Consider the following 15,646-nt stretch of genomic DNA (forward strand, 5'->3'; position numbering starts at 1 on the left):
ACGCTCCGGCCCATAAGACGCACCTAGTTTTTTGGGGGGGAAATAAAGGAAAAAAATTATTTCCCCCCCAGGCGCGGGGCTGGGGCAGCCCGAGCTTCCCCCGACCCCAGCCCGCAAACAGGCAGCTCTCTGCAAGCCGTGGGAGCCCAGCGGTGGTTCCCGCTGCTTGCGGAGAGATCCGCGAAGCCTGCCGGCGCTGGGATCAGCGCGGGCAGGCTTCGGGATGCCTGCAACTCTCCCCAAGCAGCGGGAATGTTCCCGCTGCTTGCGGAGAGATCCGCGAAGCCTGCCGGCGCTGGGATCAGCGCGGGCAGGCTTCGGGATGCCTGCAACTCTCCCCAAGCAGCGGGAACGTTCCCGCTGCTTGCGGAGAGATCCGCGAAGCCTGCCGGCGCTGGGATCAGCGCGGGCAGGTTTCGGGATGCCTGCAACTCTCCCCAAGCAGCGGGAACGTTCCCGCTGCTTGCGGAGAGATCCGCGAAGCCTGCCGGCGCTGGGATCAGCGCGGGCAGGCTTCGGGATGCCTGCAACTCTCCCCAAGCAGCGGGAACGTTCCCGCTGCTTGCGGAGAGATCCGCGAAGCCTGCCGGCGCTGGGATCAGCGCGGGCAGGCTTCGGGATGCCTGCAACTCTCCCCAAGCAGCGGGAACGTTCCCGCTGCTTGCGGAGAGATCCGCGAAGCCTGCCGGCGCTGGGATCAGCGCGGGCAGGCTTCGGGATGCCTGCAACTCTCCCCAAGCAGCGGGAACGTTCCCGCTGCTTGCGGAGAGATCCGCGAAGCCTGCCAGCGCTGGGATCAGCGCGGGCAGGCTTCGGGATGCCTGCAACTCTCCCCAAGCAGCGGGAACGTTCCCGCTGCTTGCGGAGAGATCCGCGAAGCCTGCCGGCGCTGGGATCAGCGCGGGCAGGCTTCGGGATGCCTGCAACTCTCCCCAAGCAGCGGGAACGTTCCCGCTGCTTGCGGAGAGATCCGCGAAGCCTGCAGGCGCTGGGATCAGCGCGCGCAGGCTTCGGGATGCCTGCAACTCTCCCCAAGCAGCGGGAACGTTCCCGCTGCTTGCGGAGAGATCCGCGAAGCCTGCCGGCGCTGGGATCAGCGCGGGCAGGCTTCGGGATGCCTGCAACTCTCCCCAAGCAGCGGGAACGTTCCCGCTGCTTGCGGAGAGATCCGCGAAGCCTGCACGCGCTGGGATCAGCGCGGGCAGGCTTTGGGATGCCTGCAACTCTCCCCAAGCAGCGGGAACGTTCCCGCTGCTTGCGGAGAGATCCACGAAGCCTGCCGGCGCTGGGATCAGCGCGCGCAGGCTTCGGGATGCCGGCAACTCTCCCCAAGCAGCGGGAACATTCCCGCTGCTTGGGGAGAGGTCCGCGAAGCCTGGAGAGCGAGAGGGGTCGGTGCGCACCTACCGCTCTCGCTCTCCAGGCTTCAGCGAAAGCCTGCATTCGCCCCATAAGACGCACCCACATTTCCCCTTCATTTTTGGAGGGGGAAAAGTGCGTCTTATAGGGCGAAAAATACGGTACTTTACAGCACTTCACAACAGAATGCAGTTGTTTAGTCATCTGGGGCTGTGCTGGTAATACTGGGTTGTCATCGTGACTATGCTTGGCAGCAAACTTGATACCACAAGGTGCAATGGCGTGCTTACAGCAAACATATTCCGGTGTACAAATATGGTTTATTATTTGCACAACAGCAGTGCCTGAAGGCTGCTCTCAAGACTGGGGTCTCATCCATTACTATGCAAACAGCAATTAAGACAACATTATGAGACACTTCCAAGCAAAGAACTGATCATCGACACATGTAAAAGTTACTTAACCACCTTGAAAATGTTCCCATCAAAATAATGCCATATAGTGGGTTTAGTATCATCTACTAATCAAATTAACTGAATTGTTAGTAATTCATCATTCTTGAATGAAAGCACATATTCAATCAGATACTCTAAATGCCAAGCGTTTTGAAGTCCCTGAAGATGTGCCAAGACAGAAGACCCAACGGGACTCACGAGAGTCTGCTAGGTATATTCTTTCATAAATGGTGTTGCTTCATTTAAAAATCCATGCTTGGAAGTTCATTGAAGTCTGTCCTTGAATTTTAGGAGAAATATCTGAAATAAGAAGGCAGCCTACATGAAGGTGCACCTCAAAGATGCTCTTCCAGGAGTAGTACCACAAACACCAAAGAGTTCCTGAAATGTGTTAATGTTCAATTGTTGTAATAGCTTTAGGACTTCATAAATATTCTGTAAATGAGGCGCACTGTAGTCACAACCACACTGTACAGGCATCCCTGAAAGAATCCTGGGAACTGTAGTTCTTTAAGGGTCCTAGAAATTGTAGCTCTGTGAGGAGTCCCCTAACAACTCTCAGCACCCTTAACAACCTCACAACCCTCAGCACCCTTAACAAACTACAGTTCCCAGCATTCTTTTGGCTGTTAGGGTGGTATAAATGTGCTTTAAATGTATGATATGGATGTGACCCAAGTGTAGTAAATGAAGGGGACAAAAGCTACTATACCCCCTTCCTTGGGAGTAAGCCTCATCTCACTGAACTCAATGGGTCTTACTTTGGAGTAGAGATGCTCAGAGGATATGAATGTGTGCTCACCAGTTAAGTATTAAGATGCTATAATATTTATGTGGTGTTCTGAGAACTTTCTCTTTAAATAAAATAATATGTTCAATTTATTTGTAGTTTAAAAATCATTTTATAATAATTTTGTTAGATGAGGTTAATCCAAATTTAATCCGATCTTACACTCACATTTTTAGAAGAAGTCCCAGGCAAACTTTCCTGGGAGTAAGCCCCATTTTACACGGTGGGAGTTGCTTCTAAGTAAGTATGTGCTGGATTCTGATGTTAACCCAATTCACTAAATAATTCCTTTACAGTCACATGAAGTGTCTTACATTCTATTCTTGACTCAAGTAGTAAGGCTTAGGGGGGGTGCTATGGGGTCTTTAGACCTCCCCAGAGAATAAGCATGGTTTTTTTCTCTGCAGAATGTACCATTGAAAAAAACGCCAACAGCGTAAAAAAGTAGTGTTTGCAAAAGGAGCTGAGCAAATTATGGCGTTTGAATTCCATTATCATCCCACACTCCTGCATCTCTTCTGCCACATGAAAGTTCTTATTATGCCATTAGGTTTGGAAGCCTGTTTTCTCTCTGCTAGTAATTCTCCAGTGTTCTCACATCTGAAATTGTTTCATATATGTAAACGACATTTCTGCCGCAGGAAAAAAAATTGGTTGTTTTTCAATAATGCCACATGCTGATAAGATCCAGATTCTGTACAGTGAATATCTAGTCCAGAAGCAAGATGCTTTTAAAATGCACACTCCCTTCAAAGAGCTAATCAGAAGATAACCCCCACCCCTAAAAAGAACGAATAACTACTATGATGACCCCAAAGAGTGGATTCTTTCTTTACTACAACATTCTGCGCTGTGCTGTAGAAACATCCCTGCCACTTTAAGCCTATGATCAGGGGGCTTAGAATAGGAAACAGCCAGCAAAGCAAATTACTGAACATAAACCAAGAAGCACACAAAACCTTAAACTTTCTTTGGAAAACAAGTATAGCAGGCTGCTAGCCCTCATGGTTGCAGAGAAAATCTTGAACACATGTTGGTGATTTATCAGAAGCAAGATGGAAAATGCATTGTTTTTCCATTCTGTTTCTACCCTCCCAGAACCTTCTCCCAAAATGACCTCTTAATATTGCTAGACACCTTTTCATTCCAACTTTCCCCCCTCCACTATTCTAGTCTATACTGATGGCAGCAGCGAATGCCTGTAGTGGAGGAGGGAAAATGAACAGCATAGTGACATCAGGACACAGGATAAGTTGTTCTTCATATTATGCTGGGGCTGATGGGAGTTGGAGTCCAACAAGGTCTGGAAGGCCTCTGTGGAGGGAATAGAGGACCAATAAGATATTCAGCTGCCCTTAAAACAGCAGGGCTTTAGTTGGATGCATTCCCAAGGCAGCAAGCAAGCAAGCCACAGGTGCATGCCTTAAACATGTCATGAGTCCTGCCTCTTTTAATCTCACCCAATCAAAAAAGCCATCTCTAGTGGGCTCGGCTGAAGACAGGCTGCACTATCACTACACTTCATTAAGATTTATTTTTTTTCTAGAAATGCATAATTCAACCGGATCACCAATGTAAATAAACTCTAAGAACTGATTCTCAATTTCTGGGTATCTCTAGGAAGGCATAATTTCATATACAAATGAGTAAGCAAAAAGAAACAGAATCAATTATGCATTCCAACAGATGGAGGAGAGGGAGGAAGCAAGCCCTAGTCTTATATGATATACAGAGGCCAAATCGCCTCAACAAAGCATCTGGGAGAGGACATGTTTCATGAACATTAGACTGATGAGATTGTTTTGACAGTTCAGTTAATATAAATGTGTTAGCTCATTGTATTACAAGATAACAGCAACTATATTAAGAATGCACTAGGCCCCTTACTGTGAGGCCCAGAAGGTGGGGGGGGGGATAGAGCACAGGGGCCCTCTATTCCACTCAGCATAATGCAAACTTTCTTACTCCCAATACATATGCTGTAATCAAAAACATCATCTTAAAATTCCAAAAATACCACAGTTTGAGGAACTTGGGAGTCTGGGTGTCCCTAAACGAATATCAGCTCCAGAGGAGAGTTCCAAACGATTACGGCTGCAAAAACCCTCATTTGTACAAGACACAATAGCAATTTGAAGTGTTGTCATTCTTCTGTGTTTTCTTTGGCATGCACCGGCATGCAGATTTTGTTTGGATTTCAGAACACCCCCTGTAGCGTTTGCACCGCAGGATTTTTCTGCGGCTTAGAAACAATAAGGGGGAAAGTCGCTAGAAAACTAGCAAGAACCAAACATACCCACAAAAAAGGGGTCCATTTTTCCATTAACAGCCCAACACAACACGCTACTCATGGACTAAATGTGGCTCCATATGTTTGTTTTTGGGGCCCACCAACGATTCCCTTCACATGCACCATTTATCAATTCGGTGCTATCCAAGAGTTGCCATCTTTGAATATTCACAAGTCTTTAGGACAGCTTCCCAAATTCTGGGGTGCACCTTTTGGCAGTACCTCCACAGCCCTAAAACCTGCCTTTAGACACTGCATCTTTCTGGGGATGGTATCCACAGATTCTCCACCCCCCAATGAGACAAAAGATGCCAATAATAATTGGAATAGGGGGCTTGGGATGAAAGGAAACGCAACAGAGAAATCCTTAGCAGGTGCGTAGATAGTAATAAATGCTAATGCAAATCTAGTGATGTAGACATCTATGAGTCCAATAAACATGGCATTGCTCTGTCAAGTAAATTAAGATATATAAACATTAATTGTGCTGCATGTGGTTCATGAGACAGCTAAAGGTCACCCCCAATTAATGATAAGTGGTAATAAAATGGCTTTTGTGGCCATTTTTGAGCTATGCATCTCTTTTCAATAGACTACCTGTGGACAAAATTACAATGAACAAACAGAAAGGGGTTGTTGTTTTTTCAAACAAGAGAAGCAATCTTTATGCACAATGTTGCCTTTTTTGCTCTGAAATAGCTCAGCATGAAATTTTGGACTGAATCCCAACACTGCTGTTAAATACTATGGTTTAGAAGGCCTTATTCCTCTTGAGAAATGACTAAAGCCTTATTTGACGATGGATACCCCAGTGGGAGCCCCTTACAGTCTTTTTTCATGTTACTGATGTCATGTTTTAAGACTTAGTACAGGAGATGATGACCTTTCAGAAATCAAAGCTTAGCTCAAACAAAATTCATGACGTTATTTGTAGGCTTAAGTTGTCAAACAATGAATTAAGCTCCCTATTTTGCATTAACCAACCAAGAAACAGTGCAAACCTATAAATGTCTATTCAGCAGTAAATCCCAGTTTTCAGTGGCTTTTCTCCCAGTTAAATGTGTACAGAATCGCAATCTTAACTTTCTTAAAATAGTAGTAGCTTACTTGAGAGTTCTAAGAAGGAAAGCTTTGAAAATACTTGTTCTAGGGGGTCACACTATAACCAACATGGTAGTTACATATATGTTACCAATACATCTTCCTGTATTTTGTCCATAGCCACATTTTCTCCCTTAGCTCTGTAGCTAAAATAGTCATACCTGGAATTAGTCACAGCATCATTCTTCTGTTGGGTCCAATAGAGCAGTATCAATGGTAACAACACAGGTGACAGAAAACTAAGTTCCTGTGTGGAAGAGTTTCCACAAGTCACACAAGTGATGAGATCACCTTGGTGCTGGTGGTACATGGTTATTTATACAGAGCCTGAACTTCCTCGGAAATTAATGACCCCATTCAAAAAAAAAAACTTAAAACAAACAAACAACAACAACAGTGACTCACCTTCAGGTTCCAAAGTGGTGTCTTCACCAACTAAATTGTATGATGGCCGAGCCAACGAAAATCCAGCCATGGTGATCACCACCAGGCAGATAAGGCAACATGAATTCCAACTGACCATCTTCTCAATGCCAGTCCCTGATCCTCTTCCATACCTCCATGTGGACTTTACTCCCATCTGAGCTCCTCTACGCAAGCATGGGCTGAAAGGAGCACCTTAAGCCTTGATAATAAGTACCTTCTTACTCCCGATTGCTGCTGGTTCTCCTAAGGGAAAAGGAGAAGGACATTTGGTGAGTTAAGGAAACCAGAATTTCTGCATTTAAATTGCAAAATCCCCAATCATGCCTCCATTTTCATCAATGGTTCAGACAAATCCAGGACCTGCTCCATTTTTTATTTTTTTTTATTATTATTATTGGAAGACTCCAACACAGGAGGTTCCCTGGATTCCCGAACTGAGTTGGAGGGAGAAGTAACATAAGCAACAGGTTGGGTAGGAAACCGGGTGCAAGCCTATGTGAGCCAAATAGGCTAGAGAAGCACAGAAAGGATTACAAGGAAGCTCAGAGCAGGATTGCCTGGCTGTTTGCTGACAAACTTTCTCTTCTGTTGGAAAGCCTTCACTCTATCAGAAACTGCTACAAATTGCACATCATTAAGCTTTAGCTTCATTTTCAAACGGATCATCTGAGGCTGAAGAAATATAGTCATAGTGGTCAAATACTAAGACCATTCTTTTGGCAAAGCCTACATAAGTTTCAGTAGGCTCTGGAACATTTGTATTCAAGTTCTACATCTACTGACTCACTCAGCCAATTTAAAGCTACAGAAATAACACATAGCACCTTACTGGATGTTACTACTTTACCGCAGGCAGATGACCTCCTTGCTTGAATATTTCAACACCTAAAGAATTCCCCTCACACAGAAAAGTGTGTGTGCCACTGAAAATAATACCATTTCATCATTTTCCCCTGATGGGCTCGTTTACTGTATTCAGGGAGATAGTTGTGTTGCCTAGAAGCGATAGAACATGCAATCAACCACGTGCACCCTGAACTGATATAATCAAGGAAGAGTTTTACTACGTATGTGCCATATTGCTTTTGTTTCTCCCTCTTTTATATCATAGCAACAGACAAAAAACTAAAATCTCTCGCTCAGCCTCAGGTCTCAATCTGTGAACCTGCCTCCAGGATTGTTCCAAAATCTTTTTTAAAGCCTCAACAACTTCAACCCTAAAAAAGGTCAACAACTTTGGTCGGCCCTTCACTTCATCAAACCTGGCCCTCTTTGAAAAAAGTTTGGACACCACTGGGTTAAAGGCAGCTTCCTATGTGCCTATGTACCTGTTGTATGACTATCTGTTATGAAGCATGAAGGCAGCATCCTCTGTTTCTAAGAAGAAGAGGAAGGAAAAAGCAACAGTGTGGTTGTCCCTCTTGCCTGGAGAGATGCAGCAGCAAAGACAGAGAAGGAGTTGCTCCTTTGGGGAGGAGGAAAAGAAGTATTAATGGGACCCATGTCTTCAGGATACATGAATATTTCTTCGTGCTCTTGGGCTGAGGAGTTTTCAGATGCCAGCACATTGCTTAAGGGAGCTACTTTAATCAAAAAATATCTATGAAGTTTGTTTTAAGCAAATCACATAATTGTATACATGTGCAGGCCCATCATGTTTCGTTTTACAAAATTACCACATTCTATTTTTGCGCTGTGCAAATCCTTCCATGAATTTGCATGGCAGAAGGCCAAGAATCAATTAGAGCAGACTCTCTCTCTCTCTCTCTTTATCAAGGTACACACGGCCAGACAATGCAAGATAAAGATAGAGCAACTCAAAGCTCTGTTCAGGGAGAGCTAGCCTTACATGGTTTGGAAGTGTACAATAAAGTGCCCTTTCATGCAATTAAGTCTGAAATCTTCCAAACATTCAACTCCGGAGCATTCTGTTCTGGAGCAAGTGATTACAAGACTGAACATTCTGGAGTATGTGATTTGTGGGCTGAAATGCGCATTTGTCTATAAAAGCAGTTGTCCTGAAATCGGGAACTCTGGATTCATCTTGCTGACATCTGTTACTGTTATTGCTCAACACTCATATGGCGCAGACCATACAAGGGATAGAGTCCCAGTCCAGGAGGCTTGCAAGCTAAACCAGGCAAGGGGAAGCCGGGAAGAAGTGATGCTGTGGAAATGGAGTAAAGGAGAGCCAGGTGCCAAAGGAGAAGCAGGTAACATGAGTTAATTTTACCCATGATTCCTTTTTGCATCTATTGGAGCACCTGCAGCACCTCACCCATGAAACTCAGTCCTTGGTCTCAAGCAATCCACCATGCTTTCATCCCCACTCCCCTACCTGCAGTATGGACATAACAGTGCTTCCACCAACTTAAAGGTAAAGGGACCCCTGACCATTAGGTCCAGTCGTGACCGACTGTGGGGTTGCGGCGCTCATCTCGCTTTGTTGGCTGAGGGAGCCGGCGTACAGCTTCCAGGTCATGTGAACAGCATGACTAAGCCACTTCTGGCAAACCAGAGCTGCACACGGAAACACTGTTTACCTTCCCACCGGAGCGGTACCTATTTATCTACTTGCACTGGTGTGCTTTCGAACTGCTAGGTTGGCAGGAGCAGGGACCGAGCAACAGGAGCTCACCCTGTCGCGGGGATTCAAACTGCCGACCTTCTGATCAGAAAGTCCTAGGCTTTGTGGTTTAACCCACAGCGCTACCCGTGTACCTCCACCAACTTAGCAGGACACTTAGAGAATCATAGAGTAGCAGAGTTAGAAGTGACCCTGAGAATCATCTAGTCCAAGCCCCTTTAATGCAGGAATATGCAATTGTGCCATTCAGGGATCGAACCTGCGACCTTGGAGCACCCACTCCAACCAACTGACCTTGTAAGGATTGATTGAGATAACGTATGCAAAGCACTTTGAAAAGAGAAGCGCTGTGAAAGAGAAGGGGTTGTGCACACCCACATTCAATGCACAAGAGTGTGAGAGAAGTAGCTGCAATCTGATAAATCAGAGGGCCAATGAGATACACAATTCAGCCAAGGCGACAGCTCCCACGAAAACTCTGTTGGTCTGGATGACAACAACATTTATGAAGCACCTTAGTAACTGGACCAAACAAAAACCTCTTTTGTTCCCTCACACAAACACAGCACCCAGACTTTAGGAGGCAAATAAATCAAGCAGCCATGGCAATTATGCTCTTCTGTGCGATATGGTCAGTGATGGATTTCCAGAGGTTATCTGTCAACTGTGAAAGAACAATAGATAAAGCTATTCTCATTTTACCTATTCTGCTCTCATTCCTGCACTACCCTCTTACACTCTGAGCACAGCAATAACTCAAGAACCTTTCTTCCCTTTAGATGCGGGAGACCCAAATTCCAGTTACTACTCTTTGTTTAGCCTGTGCTCTTTCTTTCTCTCAACCTAACCTACATCACATACTGTGACTCTATAGGGGTAAGATGCAAATGTAAAGAGCTTTGCTCATTCAAAGATCTAGAAGTAGTATGTTATCATGCTGCCCACACTAGTTATCTCAAGGTGTATCAGGGGAAAGTAATTATGGGCAAAATCCTTCCAGCTCAATATCTGACATAAAATTGCCAAAACTGGACAATTATTGAGACAATGTATGCTGCCCAATAGAGAAAATGCAATCTAGGTTTTCTAACGTATTACAGTGGTACCTCGGGTTACATACGCTTCAGGTTACATACGCTTCAGGTTACCTCGAGTTAAGAACTTTGCTTCAGGATGAGAACAGAAATCGTGTTCTAGCAGCACGGCGGCAGCAGGAGGCCCCATTAGCTAAAGTGGTGCTTCAGGTTAAGAACAGTTTCAGGTTAAGAACAGACGTCCAGAACGAATTAAGTTCTTAACCCGAGGTACATCATGCTTCAGAAACAACACATGCAGTTCCTTAAAACTTTTACCAGTAAGATCTTTGGTGAAATAAACCCTTCAGTGCACAATATTTTCTTGAAAGGTCACTGTTGATTTGATACTTAAAGCTAGAAAATGGGACTGAGTCAACCTCACATGACATATTAAAGAAACTGGTGAAATATATTATCAATAAAGGGCATGGGAGGCTTAAAAGCATGCAATCCTTTTAAATAAATTTAATTTCTATAGTTGCATAATGGTTATAGCCAACCACGGAGACCCATTTGTTCTGCTCCTACAAACCCTGTAAAGTGCTTCTCTCAAACCCATCAGTCCCTCACCAGACTACTGATGCCTTATTACAGGATTCATAGTCTCTCTAAGAGTATACAAGTTACCCATAACTCTATCTTAATGGAAATATAGACTGTCAGAATTTTAAAAAGGGATATAACATGAGGCTTTCGGGGGGAGCAGTGGGAGAAGAGGAGACAGAAGAGTTTATTCTATGAAGCTGTAACAAAAGTGAGACTAACATCTTACAACACACTTAACTTCAACAAAACTACCAGGCAAGGAACTTGAAAGTCAAACTTGACATATTTCTAAAGAGCACAATTCACTCTTTCCCTATAAGACATTGGAAGCAATATAGCCCTTACATGTCAACAAGCCTTTGAATTACATAATTCTCACTACATCATTTCCACAGGGAACATTAGTCTCCCCAATTACGGAGTCCCACTTCCACCTCTCCAAGCATATGGGCCTCTCTAGAAGGTGGAAGGGGCGGGGACCCAGACTCCAGTTCTTTCCCTTATCTTACTTGCTATAGTCGCTGCTAGATGGTTTTATAGGGAGACCTCCTACCCTGGGGTAATTATGTACCTATCTCAATGTTTGGCACACAGTCCCAGCATGCTTCTTGGCCTTCACAATTCTGGCTTCCTGACTACAATAGCATAATCCCTCCTGGAGTCTCAGGCTCAGTGAAAGCCACACGTAGTGTTTATTTTTCCCCTTGAAAGGGAACTCTTTTCTCTCTTCTATACTGCCCTATACTGGGGAAGGAGTTGTCAGCCACCCATGATTGATGGCTTGCCTGGCCACCCGCTCATCAAGTCAATTTTCACCTCAGTCACATACCTGCCCAAATGTCTTTGCCAAACTGACAAGCATGGGAAAAAACAGCCTGGGGTTGGAGCCCTACCAAATTCCTTCAAGCTGCCACATTTATTTACTTTTTTTTTTTTAATGCGCACGCAAACAAGTTGTGCTTGTTCTAGAGAGGCAGTAATTAAATCCAAGCCTAAGTATTCATTTTAATCTAGCTCCATTGTTATGTGGGCAGTGTTTATCACTCCCCAGGGAGGTTGTAATTTGCAGAGAGTATGTCATCCAAATCAATACTCTGACCTGTGTATCCTCCCTAGGCATTTAGAGTACAGCCAAAAAAAATAATAATCTGTGCAAGTGTGGATCAATGTCCTCCACCAGCTTATAGAAAATTAGCTGTATAGCAATTAAGTGACAGTAGACTGGGTCTGATCGCAGGAGGAGAGTGAAGCCCCACTAACCCCTTCACACTGCCATCTTCAAAGGGATCGGCTATTAAACATTAATTCTGGACGGTTATTCGGGGAAAACAGCCTGGCAGCATCAATAGTTTTGCTTTGTCTGAACTTCCTTCATTCACTTTTCTGGGGGACTAGCCTGTTTTTCTCCAAGTCTTCTGCGGATCAGAAAGAGAGAGGGGGAAATCTGCATTTTAATTGACATTCCACAGAGGTCCAGAGGCCGCTTATTGCAGTCTATTCAAACCAAACAGGCTTTTCAGATGAAAATGAGTAAAGGCAAGTAGAAGATTTACAGGGATTTGGTACAAAAGAGACAATGGGGTTTGAAATGTTGGTGGCGCTTCACACCAGCCACATAATGGGCCCCTGTTTGAAAGGCAGTTTTATACACAGAATATATATATATGGGGTCTCGTCTTTTCCTTTTTTTTAGAGGAAGGAAAATTATGGATCGCATCACTCACACACACACACAACCTCCCCACGAAAAGGACCTCCTGTTCTTTTCGTTTGTGTTACTTGTACATCACGTTTCCACTAAGCTCCATGTAAATCACTTCTCTCCATATGCACAGATTGTTGCAACAGTCACTAAAGGATTCCATGTGGGGGTGTTTGGGAAGGGGGTGAGGGTTTTTTCCCCCTAACTAGGTCCTTCCACAGCACTATAGGTGAAAGAATCTGCACAGGCTACAGGTTTTGATGTGTTCAGCATCGCTAAAGCCCGGTTCCCCTTCTTCCTGCAACTGAATAAACTAGATCCCCTCCCAATTCCCCCCCTCTTCAAACAAAAGCCCTTTAATGCCACGCCAATTAAATCATAGCTCTACAATTTGGGTCCTGTTACAACCGTAAAAAATCCACAATGATTCCTTTTCTTTATGGAATACATTCTGCATATCATCTTATCTGGAAATATAAACAGGGATGGGGGCTCAGCGGGGGTTTAGAGCCTAAAAAAAATCAGCTGCCAAGTGAAAACCTCTGACCTAGGAACAACTGTCCTTTATGGCAGCTCAGCCAGCACGGCGAGGCACTCTGCACATACTCAATAGTTCATCTTGTCATCTTTCCAATGTCCCAAGCCCTGGCAACAGTTTTTTAAGCAGGTACACCTTTGCTCAGATTATTGAACTCAATAGGCTAACACACCAGACGAGGATGAAATATGCATAACAATACTATTTAACCTTTTTTTACTGTGGAGAAGAAGAAGAGGAGAAGTGGTTCTGAACTTCGCCTGCTTCTTGAAAGGAAACAACAACCTTGTCACCACCTTTGCCATCCTAAGCACTTCCACCTGGGCGCAAAGCCCCCAGGAACCCTTGGAATTTACGCACTTCCAAATCCATGTGTTAAACCGCAGCCTCGCCTGCCATGCCATCTAAACCACATCACCACGGAAGACCTCTGAGCGAAAAGCGCCGCTCGCGAAGGGCTAAAAAGTAGAGGCTGGCGACGGAGGAAGAGAGGGGTGCAAACTGTCAACTGCAAGAGGAGCGGGAAGGATTCTTGCGGGCGCCCATTCGGAAAGGAGCTCCCGCGCTCCCAGCCCTTCGGGTGGATCCAAACCCGCGCCAGGCCCCACGCCACCTGTGGGGGGTACCGATCAGACCCACGCAAAATATGGAGGGCGTGCGCTTACTACGCCTCGGCAGTTGCCACATGTCGCTCGGCGCAAACATCCCAAATGCCAGGCTGCGCAACGTCGCGGCTCCGGGAGATGCCCCGGCTTTGCAGGGGGAAAGCTCTTGCGAATTTCGATCGCGCAAGTGGCACACACGTTGCTTCACAAATGCACAAAGCGATCGCACGGAGGTGGCTCAGGGAGCCTCACTCCTGGAGATCCTGAGGATTCCTCTCTCTCACTTCCCCAATTGCCCCCCTTTCCTTTCCTCCCCGGCCCCCCTCTCCTCTCCACTGCAAGCCAAGCCTGGTCCAATTACCTGGTATGAAAAGGCTCCGCGTAAGCGATCCGCTCTTCCTTTGCAGCAGGCGTGTGTGCGGGATGAAGCCCGGCGGCGCCCGCAGCCTTCTTTTTCCCCGCAGCGGGGAGAGGAGGAGAAGGAGAGGAGCACCTCTCCGTAAAAAAAATAAAATAAAAGCCCCACGATCTCGCCTCTCCGCCTTTACTCCGCGCGCAGCCGCTCCAACCCGTCGCTGCGAAGCCCCGGACCCGCGCGGGGAGACTGGGCCACCGTCGCCCCCATCACCGCTGGCGAGCCAAACGCTGCCTTCTTTTCCGGCGCCCCCAAACCTCTCCAAAAATTAAAAAAAGCTGGACGGAGCAGCAGAACGGGGCTGCGTTTGCTCTTTTTATTTAGAGAAGGAAAAACTAACAGGGTTGAGAAAAAGGAGGCAAGCAGTGTGTCGCGATTTTTCTTTTTCTGTTGCTCTTCTCCACTTCTCTAAAGATCCAGGTTTAGGGAGAACTTTCCCAAAAGTTGCCGTTGCTCAGAAAAAGGAAAAAGCACAGCTGCCTTTAAGTCCAGATCCAGTCCATTCAGAATCCCTGTTGCAAGCAAACTCGAAAACTTTATCAGGTCTACAAGCCCTTTCTCTCTCTCCCTCTCCCTCCCTCTCTCTTTCTTCCCCCTCCTTCCTCTGGTCACTCCCCCGAAGTTGAAACCTGAGCCATTTCCTGGACAGTTCCTCTGCCAATCACAGCAGTTCAGCAATAGTTGAACTCCGTAGGCTCTTCCCCTCGCACTGGAGATGCATTAAGGAGAATAGGGCCCTCTTTCTCTTTCTTTCTTTCTTTCTCTCTTTCTCTCTGCCTCTCTCTCCCGCAACCTCATAGAAAGCACTCAGGGGGAAAACGCCTCCAAGCGGCACCACAAAACCAGTAAGCAAAGAAGTAAAATAAAATGTCATCTCTGCACACACACACACACACAGCCTCCTGATGTATTGCTGATATTCACAGCCTTGACTGGAGTTTGGAAATGATGTTGGATGCTTTAAAAAGAAGAGATTTCAGATAATTGAGTGATCACTTTTTGCCCGCTGGAATCTCCACCACCTGGTGGGCGCAGGATGACCCGCTGAAGATGTCAACACACAAACACATGCACATCAAGACCAAATAGAGCTGTTTTGTGTGGCAGCAAAGATCACTTTTGTCCAGTCCACAGGGACATATCTTAATGTTTTGGGAAGATGACTAATCCATAATTAATTCCTTGTTGAAGCAGCACTGGGCATAAATGGTCATAGAACAAAAACTGAAATGGATGCAGCATTCTGCTAGTACAGTGGTACCTCTGGTTACGTACTTAATTCGTTCCGGAGGTCCGTTCTTAACCTGAAACTATTCTTAACCTGAAACACCACTTTAGCTAATGGGGCCTCCTGCTGCTGCCATGCCGCCGGAGCACGATTTCTGTTCTCATCCTGAAGCAAAGTTCTTAACCTGAGGTACTATTTCTGGGTTAGCGGAGTCTATAACCTGAAGCGTATGTAACCTGATGCATATATAACCCGAGGTATCACTGTAACATCTTGTAGAAGCCAAGATGTGAGGGGGTTAAGGAGAAAATAGAGAACAGGAAAAAAGGGTTCCTGATAACAGGGGAGAGGAAAAAATCAGATTTGAAAAGATAACTCTCTCCCTGCCTCCCACCCACCCACCCCAACAATTTTTTCCAAAATATTGGCACACCGACCACAGATTCGTAGAGTTGGAAGGGACCATGAGGGTCATCTAGCCCAACCCCCTTGCAATGCAGGAATCTTTGACCAATGTGGGGCTTGAAC

The 15,646-nt window shown here is 45.8% G+C and overlaps 1 protein-coding gene across 3 annotated transcripts in view; it reads right to left on the bottom strand.

The window, feature by feature from the left end:
- FGFR2 (fibroblast growth factor receptor 2) overlaps nucleotides 1-14,479 on the bottom strand; it is a 117,044-nt gene extending 102,565 nt beyond the window's left edge. For 2 of the 3 annotated variants that reach the window (XM_081192880.1, XM_081192879.1), the window contains exons 1-2: nucleotides 13,837-14,479; nucleotides 6,401-6,664 (exon numbers count right to left, since the gene is read on the bottom strand). In XM_081192880.1, the coding sequence (XP_081049006.1) occupies nucleotides 6,401-6,575 (175 nt within the window). In that variant the 5' untranslated portion in view covers nucleotides 6,576-6,664; nucleotides 13,837-14,479. The remainder of the gene's footprint in view (nucleotides 1-6,400; nucleotides 6,665-13,836) is intronic. The other variant, XM_081192878.1, reaches the window with a different exon arrangement.
- Nucleotides 14,480-15,646: the final 1,167 nt, after the last annotated feature.

This window comes from Podarcis bocagei (genome assembly GCF_964188305.1).
Source record: "Podarcis bocagei genome assembly, chromosome: 4".
Classification (NCBI taxonomy): Eukaryota; Metazoa; Chordata; class Lepidosauria; order Squamata; family Lacertidae; genus Podarcis; species Podarcis bocagei.